At 45.6% G+C, this 11,242-nt stretch overlaps 1 protein-coding gene across 1 annotated transcript in view; it reads right to left on the bottom strand.

Annotated features, from left to right (window-relative positions):
• Nucleotides 1-8,573: 8,573 nt before the first annotated feature.
• Nucleotides 8,574-11,242, bottom strand: part of MAMDC2 (MAM domain containing 2) — a 682,997-nt gene continuing 680,328 nt past the window's right edge. Inside the window, exons 13-14 of the mRNA XM_069625792.1 lie at nucleotides 9,801-9,885; nucleotides 8,574-9,616 (exon numbers count right to left, since the gene is read on the bottom strand). Of these exons, the coding sequence (XP_069481893.1) occupies nucleotides 9,549-9,616; nucleotides 9,801-9,885 (153 nt within the window). The 3' untranslated portion in view covers nucleotides 8,574-9,548. The remainder of the gene's footprint in view (nucleotides 9,617-9,800; nucleotides 9,886-11,242) is intronic.

Genomic DNA, 11,242 nt, shown 5'->3' with positions numbered 1-11,242 from the left:
CGGAAATGGAGAAAGAAGGCCTGTCCCCTCTGGAAGCCACCTTGCCTACAGTAAAGACACTACTGCAGATGGGAAGAGAGGTGACTGGCGTAGAGGACGCCCCAGACGAGCTGGCTCTCCATCTGGCTGATGGATGACAGGAAACAAAGCTTTGTAGAACAGGAGGAATCGAGTGACTAGATAAACCCAACAGAAACAGTAGTAAAACAGGGGTGAGAAGGCATGGAGAAAAGCGTAAAGGAACAGAGCACACTACGAAACATCACTGTGACAGGTAAGACGATGGCAACAATAGGAAATGGCGATTGCCTGCAGCACTGCAATGCATAGAGCGGAGGAAGTAGCGTCCTCTAATTTGTTTGGCGTCCGTCCCCACTTCCCAATATCACCAGAAGCAGAATTGCAGGTCTTGGATTGTCCCAGCTGCCCTGTTGGAATGGGTAAACTCCGCATGAAGGTGGTTCTGTGACCTGATCGCAAGATGTGGCCATTGCCACACAGTGCAGTGTTGTGTGGGTTACTCACAGTCAGGTTCTCCTCCTCGACCTCTCTACATTCAACCTGTGTCTTTTCTGTTGAGCAACATCTTGGCACGCCAGTTGAACGGCCCTTGTTATTCCCTTTCTTGAAGCAAATCCCCTTGTCTCGGTTTCCCATCTCGGCCTGAGAAATCCTAGGTCCTTCAGATTGTCCCTGATATCAGAACCAACATGGAATGGCACTCAGCTTTAGTTATCAGCCATTGCGATTGTCTCTCCTTCAATCAGAGTTAGGCCCTTTCTGGACCTCCTGTACTACTCCAACTCAGATAGGTATTACTACACCTTTTCGTAGCTTTCAGACAGGGAATGCTCTGCATGACACAGTTGCGGCCTGTGCATAATGGAGAGGCGCCACCCTCCCCCCAGCACCTGTTATGCAGAGCATAGCATTGGTCTAGAGTCTAGCTGGCACAACAATTACACTTTGCTGCATCACAGTGGGTGCTCAGAGCGTCACAGAATTAGAAATGAAAGACTGTAGTTGTATCGCTCTAAATGACAACATTTCCATCAACTGCATAAGGATGAAAGACAGAGACATCCATACCAGATTTCCAACATATGCCCTGTACATACCAGATCTAGATATATGCGCATCGGACTCGATGTGATTAACACACTTAACTGGCAGGGGTAAATGTTTTCACTTTTGCCACAAAACTGAGCTTTGAGCAGAGTAACTGCTTATTATGGGAATTCTAAAACCCACCGATACTAGTAATGCAGACTAAAACCCTTGCTTCCTTTCCTCGCCTGACATCACCACTTCATTCACACAATTGTCTCTTTAAACTATGCAGGAATAGAGACCTAAAATAATTTCCTATAAATCCTGGTATTTTTAGCATTTTTCATTGTACAAATTATAAACCTTTGCAATACGATGCAAGTGAGACTAAACTCCAGGAATGGTTTATTATGGGCACCTAACATTGATATATCTGTAAACCTCCCCTTAGATGTTACTGGCTTAAAGGCGTGGATACAACCCAGAAGAACCTTTTGAAAAAATCCAATTGTTTGTAGTTTGTGTTTAACAATGGCACGCATCTTGTTGTTATACATAAATTGCACAACATTTGCACCTCAAAGAATTTTCACGAGCACTTAACCAGAGCTGAGAATTTTGGCAGGGTGTTTTGGGCAACGCCCATGTGCTTAGGTAGATGCGGGGAGGCCGCACCTAATAATCACAGCCGGCACGGATGATGGTTAGTACGGAGGCTGCCCACCCTCCCACGGGCAGTCCTCTTTATTAACTTACTGATGTAGCATGCACACTCAGGCATGGTCGTGCTTACGTCACCACACCCCTTGTTAACCACAAACCAACATGACATAACCACATGATGACACCTCTGAGTATCACCATAGTCTTTTCACTCCATTGTGTAGTCATGTAGCTTTGCTGTTGACCCCTCTGGCTTCTCTCTTCGGATATCTGGACATCTCTTGGTGATCGTTTTGCTCATCTCCCGATGTTGGGCTACCCGCATCCGAGTCCATGACATCCGGGTTCCTGTGTTCCCTTTCTGGACAGGTTTGTTCTTGATCATTGTCATCTTGGCATGTTCTGATTCCTCATGAGCCACAATTCGCTTGAACCAACTGCAGTTGGTTGTAGCACTTTCCCTTGATTCTTTTCGGTGTGTGATCATCCAAGGGTCGATTGTCGGTTTCCATTGAGTGTAGTGTGACCCACTTGTATGGTGGACATCGTCAGTCGCCGTCGACCTGACCCTTTCGCTTTCCTGGACAACTGTACTTCTCTCTCTCTAATCGGATCAACCTGCTTGGCTATTCTGGAGCCATGCTCTAGAATGATGGTCATCACTTTATGTCCCATGAAAGCTTCTGCTACTGGTGTACCAGTAGTAGTCTATATCGCCATCCTGTATGCCATGAAAAAGGTTGCCAGGAACCACTCGAGCGGTGCCACTCTTCAACCCTATGCGAGAAACTTAATTTAACGTACGTACAAAGCGTTTCACATCTCTGTTCACCCTTGGCCAATTGTATAAGCATGATCCTGCATGTACCAGGTAATCTTCAAACACTTTGCTCTGGAATGGTGAACCGTTGTCCAAGCATATTGTAGTGGTAGGCCATGAGCTGCAACTATATCTGCAGGGGTAGATAGGATGCTTACCCTGCAGTTGATTGTATAAACTGCACCTCCGGATAGTATGAAAATTTGTTGAGAACTATCATGAAGCATCGGTTATGTTGGATGGTGCCGAAATCAATATAGGGTGCCAGCTATGGATAATTTGCTCTCATCAACGATTCAATAGGATGAGGCCTGCTTGGCTGATATGATGCTTGATATCATGCACACTTTACCAACATGCCCCCAATTCGAAGTTGCAGTTCCGGGAACTTCTCCTGCAAACTTGCTTTGATTTTAGTAGCCCCTTCATAGCCGTTATGTTCCAAGCACATCACTTTCTGTATCAGCATGGGAGGGATTACAATTCTTGTACCTCGCAATAAGATGTTTTTGGCCACAACTGACAACTCGTCTCGCACTCTCCACATCCCTAGAGGAATGCCTTCATCTCTGGGATGTATCTGGACTGATTGCCTAAAAGTGACTTCACTTTCAGCTGGTCAATCACCCTCTGAATACCCCCATACTGCTTGGCAGCTTCTGATATGTCTGCCAATGACATTTATTTGGGCACCACCAGGTGTGTCATGATGTGCACCAATGCCTATGCCTCCTGTTTTTCAGCTGCTAGAGCCTGGTCCAGAGTAACAGGGGGCGTGATAAAGTAGTTGGCTGTGTTGATCACCCCCACTCTGAATTGCTATGTCACTACATAGTACTGGAGTTGAAGCATCCACCTTTCCTGGTGCGTTGTGACCACTGCTGACCTCTGCAGTATGGGGACGAGTGGCTTGTGATCCTTCAGAACCATTATCATGTGCACACAGACATACAGGTGGAAGTGCCTGCACTGCACCCCACAGAACAGCCAATGCCTCACTCCCGATTTGAGAGTAAAGTTTCTATGTCGGGGTTAGCGGCATGCGTACCTCATCAGCGCCAGTCTGCACCAGGACAGTGCACAATCCAACTGGGCTAGCATCAACCAATATCTCAGAGGATTTCTGCAGATCAAAGAAGGCCGTGGTTGTTTCCTCTACCAGAGCAGCTTTCGACTGTTAAAATGTCTGTTGTGCTTCTGCCCTCCAAGACCACTCAGAATCCTTCACAAGCAGAACCTCAATAGCTCTGTAATGTTGGCCAGATTAGGCACAAACCACCCACAGACATTAACAATTCCTAGGTAGCTACGTAGCTCCGACAGATTGGAAGGCGCCTGGGGTCCTGAATTGCTACAATCTTTTGAGGATTGGGGGATATCCCCTCCTTCTGAAAGACGAATCCGATGACGTGGGTTGCAAAAAGTGACATTTCTGCTGCTGCAAAGATAGACCCTTCTATCGCCTTCATTAGAATATTGCTGCAAGTAGGTGTAAATGTTTGATCTCCGACTCTGCATAGATGAGGACATCATTGCTCACATTATTGACTGGAAAATCTCTGCTGCAGATGATACAGTTTTTCGTACTGAAAAACACCAATATGTGTAGAGAACCTGGTAACTGAGCAAGAGTCCTTATGTATTGGGATCGGGTGGTATCCGGGTTGAGATCAATGGTACAAAACACTGCCCCCCTTCCAGATCTGCCAAAATGTCATCAAGTGGGGGATGTCTCTCCCATTTGATGGCTCTGTTTGGGAGACGCATATCGACTCATATGTGTACCTTGCCTGGAGGTTTTGGTTTCGGCGCAATGACATTAGGAACGACCCAGGACGTTGGACCATTCACTCTCTCTATTATGTTGCTTTCTTCCATGTGCAGCCATTCTTCCTCCTCTTTCTGCCATTGATGAAACAGAATGCATCTATGATGTATTGCAACAGGCTTTATGGTCTGATCAGTATGCAGCCTGACCTCCTGGTCCGTCAAGCGTCCTATGCCATGGAACCACTCGTCGTGCTGCTCGCACGGCCTGTCCACGTCTGTTTGATCGATATTTATCCCAAAGTGAAGTAACCCAAGCGTTTTGGGTGTAGCATAGCTGAGCAGAGTGTCCGTTGCCTCTTGGGTGACGTAAAGCATTGCTGGCGTGCTTGTATGGTTGTGCGCCACATATTGCGGAACGGCCCCTGTAACGGGATGGGTTGTTTCCCACCATATATGTGGATGTGCACTTCGGGCGTTCATAGGTACAGGAGTGGGCATAGCTGACAGAATTGCTCTAAAGGTATTTTGTTGAGCTACTACCCCGTGCCAATTAAAACTGGCAACTTTGTGGACAGTATGGTCAGTGCCATCGTGCCTGACGTCTCTTGCTTCGCAATCCCAGTGACAGTGCAGAGAGGAAAACTACTGCTTCATTGTCCATCATTGCCTGTGGTACGATGCCCCCTTCATGTTTGGTGCAGGGTCGCCAAGGTTGGCCATGGCATTCTGCACACGTTCGCAAAGTGTCCAATCTTACTACAGCGTCCACACTGACGAACCGATGCTGAGCAACCTTCTTCATGAGGTAGCCCCCAGCAAAACTCCCAGCCTCCTTATGTTGGGATTGTGGTACTGTGCGACCTCTCGCCTTTCCTCTGCTACATGTTGATTTCTCGGGCGAGGTGTGAATCCCTTGGGCGTCTTCCACCTTCACACCTTTCATCGTCTCCTCCATGTACGTGGCTTGGGATGTGGCTAGCGCCTGGACACGTCCCAGTGCAAGAATTCTCAGCAATGGCAGACCTAGTTTCTTCAGTATCTGTTTGTGCAAATGATTCAAAAAGGACTTTTGAATAATGTGTCCCTGCTGCTCACGTTCCTATCTGGGAAAACACACCTTGCTGCCAGATGGTGCAATCTCATGTAGAACGCATCCCAGGACTCGTTGGGACCTTGGGCAGCCAGCCACCACTGGAACCGCTCATAGTCAATGTTCACCCTAGGCGTGAAATCGTTCGTAAGAGATTTGCCCACATCGCCATATGATCCTGTGCCATGAGGAAGCGTGTTGAACAATGTATGTATGTCGCTACATGCACAAAACAGTGACAGACTTCTTACGTGCATCATCAGTCACACTAGCCGCCTTCCACAACTGCCCTTCGGGCTCAATGATGCTGGGGACCCCCGACATGCTGGGATGCCTCATAGCAATTTCCCTTCAGAGCAGGGAGAGGCCTGGCTGCATGAACACAAGTCTCCCGAAGGGCCGCGACCAGGCCCGACATGCAGTGCGTGGCACCGGTGTTGCCGGCAACTTCAAAAGCTGCTGATACGGTCCCGCTCCCTTGTCAGGAAAATGCTGGTCACCATTAGCGTTGCAGGAGGATCTGTCCTCCGGTGATGCAATCTCCAGAGGAGCACACAGCTGGACTCGGCAATGCCAGTGGACCGTCAGAGGTCACCCATGCGATGGCCCGCTACGTCAGGGCTCCGACTAGCCTTGTCTCCAATTGTTATGGGCAACACCCGTATGCTTAGGAAGGTGCGGGGAGGCCAAATCTAGTAACCACAACAGGCATGGATGATGGTTAGCACGGAGACTGCTCTTTATTAACTTACTGACGTAGCAAGCACGCTCACGCATGGTCGTGCCTACGTGTTGTAAAGTCTCTTTGCAGTCACTCAGCTCAGCACTCAGACAGAGAGCAGCTGTGGAGTCTCAGATTGGTCCAGGTAGACTTTATTATACAGTATGTACATAATCCTGTTACTCTCAAGTATATACAGTGACATTGATGACTGGACAGGGACAGGGATGGATAAGTACACTACACACAAAGGAGCAGACCCACCGGCCATTTTACCATACCCAGCTCCGGCCCCAACTGACACTCATAGAACATTCACTCACAGGTCCACACCACATTCCACTGAGCTGCTCATTCATACATCAACATTCTGATAGCAAGCACTCCAGGCCAGTGACAAGACAAGACTACAATATTGCAAGGGACAGCGACCCAATACACTGTTTGTCTTTTCTGCTGTAGTCTTTAGGCTGCTGCCTTTTAGGGGTTCATTGCTGGAAACAAAAGAAACTGTGACTAAAAGGATTTCCCTCTCTGGAGGCCAGTTGAAGAAGTGGCTGGTAATCCTTCAGTCACCTGCCAGGCACTACTGATGCTCTGACAGAGGCAGCAGCTGATCACAAAAGTCCCATAATTCTCCAAAATGCCCTATCCTCTTCACTGCAGAGTTGTGTGGGTGCAAGTTGCACATCCTGGCCATGTTTTAGAGCACCTTTGTCAGGTCGTGGTTTTAGACCATAATTCGACAAACTGCATTGTTGGGATTTCCTTAAACAAACTGTCCTTACGTGCTGGCACTAAACTTTGACATGGTTGTCGCCATTGTTTTTCTCTACGCACCGCCACTTCATGACCTAAATGATGGCAGATAAACATGAATTTGTGGGTTTCGTCTCGACATTATGTATCATCCCGACCCCAGATGCGTCAGTCTTCCAGTCCCCCTTTGCACCCTTTGCTTTGCCTCGATCTCTGAAGAAAAGGACAACTCAGTCCAGAAACCACCTTTGTGACTCACAGAAAAGCACAGGTTAAGGAAGGAAGATCCCTGAAATGAGTCACCCTGTTGGAGGTGAAATTCCAGTGGCATAATATAAACCGTGCACAATCCTGTAATGCAGCTGGTGACAAGATAAGGAGAATTAATGGTTGCAGGTTTGGACCAGGCATTGCACAACACGTGTTGCATCCATACCCATCCCATCATCGATGGGATCGTATACAAAACACCAGTCAACGATAGAGCCTACACAATATTGTAACTATTCTGCAACAGATAATTCTCAGGAACCAGACATCTTTTGTGCACTAGAACATAAATCATCTTCATATCACTTAACCTTGCATGTGGTCGCCAACATCAACTACCCCTATCCTTAAACAAATGGCACAACAATGCCTCACTGTCCTGATCATCCTAATACCATGGTGTGAACAGCTGATCAGCCGGGACTTTAATTGCTACACTGACCATGATCCAACTGGATTCTGAGTTGGTCTGAACGCTCCCAGTTGCACTGCTGTTCGCGGTAACCAGGTGTGAACATACGCCCTAATGAGATCATATCCATGGATAGTCACACCTTACCCAATCTTCATGAAATAGTAGCTTTGGTGGGTGATGCTGCAGCGCTTTCTACATTTGCTCTGGCCAGGACACAGTGGTCTTGCATCATCATTTCAAGTGGTGGTGTTTGTCAATCACAATGGGGTTTATCAATTCAAAAGAAATGGGGCTGTTGATAAAGCGAATGAGGGTATCTGCTGTAGGAGGTAAATGAAATCTGCATTGACGGGTCACAGAATCTAGGACATGAAAAAGAACGGACAGGAAATGTGAGTAACAGGCTGTCCACCAAAACATACATGAAGGCATTACGGACAAATAATCCTGCTGCTGGATTGAAATGTACAACACCCACAGTATGGCGATCATGTCACCTACAGCCCAGTAAGAGTTATATGCAATGTGACCTCTGCAGCTTTCTAAACCTTTATATGTCTTACACAAATAGGGACGGAAGGGCGCTTGTTCTATAATCTTCACTTTTCATTTTCCTATCCACTAAATGCTTTCTATACTGGCAGTATTTTCAGCACAAATTAAAAATATGTGTGCAATTTCATTTTATTTCACAAAGAATTTCTTCCCCAACGACCCTCAGGTAGCAGAGCTGAAAAGTTGAGGAGCGAAGGAAACATGTAAATATTTGAAGGTGAGGAAAGAAGTTAGGGGGGTTTACAATTTTTTTTTTTTTTTTATAAACTCTTTGGTTTACATTTAATCATGAGATCAAGCAAATACAGTTTGGGCCCTGTATTTGCCTCTGCAACCCTGGTACTTCAAGAACCAAAACTGGATGTAAAAAAAACAACAGGGCCAAAAGTTGCTTCTTGTTACTCTGGACAAATTCCCTGTAATACACACTTTCAGTGAGAGGTAAGAGATGGACAACATGGATAATAATCACCACTTTAATAAAAATAACCACACAGCTCATGTTAAAGGAACACCGGAGGTGCTGCCAAATGACTGTAGCATGTCTCACAAAACATTCTTAATCGTTTCTAATGTATCTCAACACTCTGTACAATATAGTATGGTTCAGCAATTGCGGTGAAAAGCACGGGACAAGAGTGATTCTCACTGTGGTAATGTGCATTAAACAGAGTCTGGTCCAAACAAGGACATTTGTCATTAGACGTCCTCTGTCATGATGATAAGCTGCTTGCGGAAACTGTATTCATTCAGAGAAAAAAAAGAAAACAACGTGTTTGAAAATTAGAAGTGAAAACACATGTTTCCTGAGGAATTGCTTAGATTTTTCACCCTGCGTATTGCTTTTAAAATGCATGAAATGCACCTCCCCCTATTAACCGTAATAGTAATCAGATTGCACATTTAAAAGGCACAAATGGTATTATTTAATCTCATGAAATTTGAAGCAAAAATCGATGGTAAAAATTATTTTACAGTAAAAGTGCAATTCTAGTTACACATTTAGACCTATTGTTTAACAAAGGGTGTATTATTATTTCCAATACTGCATACTCCTTTCCCTCCAATAAAGAACATTCATTGAATGCAATTTAAGTTCACATTATTGAACATTTCTTGACTCTTCTAGCGGAAAGTTTAGAAACAAATTACTTTGATGGACATTAAAAAAAACATTTTATTCGGAAAACACAATCTTTTCAAAATGCAAAGGATGTACACATGGCAACTGATATCACATGCTTCAAAACGTAAGTCATAAAGAACTAAGAAGCCCTGAGTCAGTAATCTTGTAGCCAAGTCGACGAACGAGAGTGCTCTGAGTTTTTTCCATCCGTGAAATAATTAAGAGTCCAGCACTATGTACATGTGTAGATCATGCAGCATCCGACGTGTGGAACATCTGCGCTGCTTCGTTGAATTCAGAACATACTGTTTAATAGTCAATGTCATTGAAGTCTTCTGAGAATCCTGATGAATGGTATGTCAGTGTTCTTCTCATATCTATTATAGAAAGATACACGGTTAGCACACTTGCATATTGCATATTCCATCGCACAAGAAATGAAGTGCTACACATACACCTGGATAGCCCTTAACAAGCCCCTCATCCATATTAGTTTAGATGTCTGTAGCTGGATGATCCGCTCCATCTCCCCCAATTATCGTCATATAACTGAAAACCTACCTTCACAGGGCCCGCTCTGAAACACGATGTCGTCTATAGCGATGTCGCTTCTGATTGACACTCCTCGAATAGCTTCAAAAATAATCTGTGCAAACAAGGTTATCAGTCATTAATATTACTACCAGGAAAATCGAAAAGCATCAGGTTTAAAGAAAAGGCAACATCTAGTGGCATAGCATGCATCTTCTTCAAGCTAGTCCTAATGAGGCGATATGCCCCTCGGTGGCGGATCCACCCTGTAGGTAATGGCCCGCTGCCCAAGTTAAGGGCCCGAGTGCAGGGAGGGTCCCTTAACGAGGGTGGCAGGCCGTTACCAACAGGGTGGGCCCACCATCGAGGGGTATATTGCATTAGTACCCGTGTAGTTGTCAACAGAAACTTACCTTAGAAGCACGGTCCGACGCTGGACGTTGGACGTCATCAACATTGAATACGGTCTTCCTGTTCAACAGGACTGCATGGCATCGGGCTGTGCTCCTAAGGGAAGTTTCTTTTTTTTATTAATAAAAAGACACTCTTATCACCCACGTAGGAAACTACAAGGGTGCTAAGAGATAAAGTGGGAGAGGGAGCAGGGAAGAGAAGGGGGTATCAGCTGCCCAGGCAGCTTGGAACGCGGGCTTGTACCATACAATAGAACCCGCATTCTGAGCCTTCTGATTGATTGGCGCCCCCATGCAGGTTGCTAATAGGGGTTCTTTTTTGCAATTCTAAGAGCAGATTATTTAGCAGGCTGCAACAATTTTCTCACGATTATTTATCAGTTTTAGGGACACCAAAACTAGGATGTCCTTCTGATTGGTGCTATGAGAAGCAAGAGACTGTTAATCTAATTGTCCTTGGCCCTACACAAGCAAGCAGATCTAACTTGGTCTTAGTTTATTTGCATGAAGATACACAATCTCAACAGCCGCTCTGAGTTCAAAGACCCCCACAACCTGTAATAAAAGAGTAAATAATAGCGAGAGAGGACTGTGCTGGCTTATTTCTATGCTGCAAGCATATCTGCTCCAATTTCTGCTACTGGACACACATTGTAATACCCACGGAAGAGCATACAAAGGAAGCCTAGAAGCCCTGGGCTTTTACAAATTGATTGGTGCTTATGGGACAGATTATGATATGATATGATAGTTTATTTATATAGCGCCTATATACAATGTGTTTCAAAGCGCTTCAAGGCAAGGGAGGGAACAAGGGAAAATACAACCACATTCTTACAGGCCATGAACAGTAAGGATGTGAAATTGACTATCGTACTCGGCCTGAAGACATTTCTGGTAGAGCCGGAGAAAAACAAAAGGTGAGGGAGAGGGGTGCAGAAAGGGAGGGGAGGAACAAAACAAGCGACTATCATACTAGGACTGACGACATTTCAGATAGTGCTGGAGGGGTTGTGGGGAGGAAAAAAACAGTAATGGGTGGGTGGAGGAGACAGACGA

The sequence above is a fragment of the Ambystoma mexicanum genome, chromosome 6p (assembly GCF_040938575.1).
Source record: "Ambystoma mexicanum isolate Mex_15411 chromosome 6p, UKY_AmexF1_1, whole genome shotgun sequence".
Lineage (NCBI taxonomy): Eukaryota > Metazoa > Chordata > Amphibia > Caudata > Ambystomatidae > Ambystoma > Ambystoma mexicanum.
This window is presented reverse-complemented; position numbering and strand designations above follow the sequence as displayed.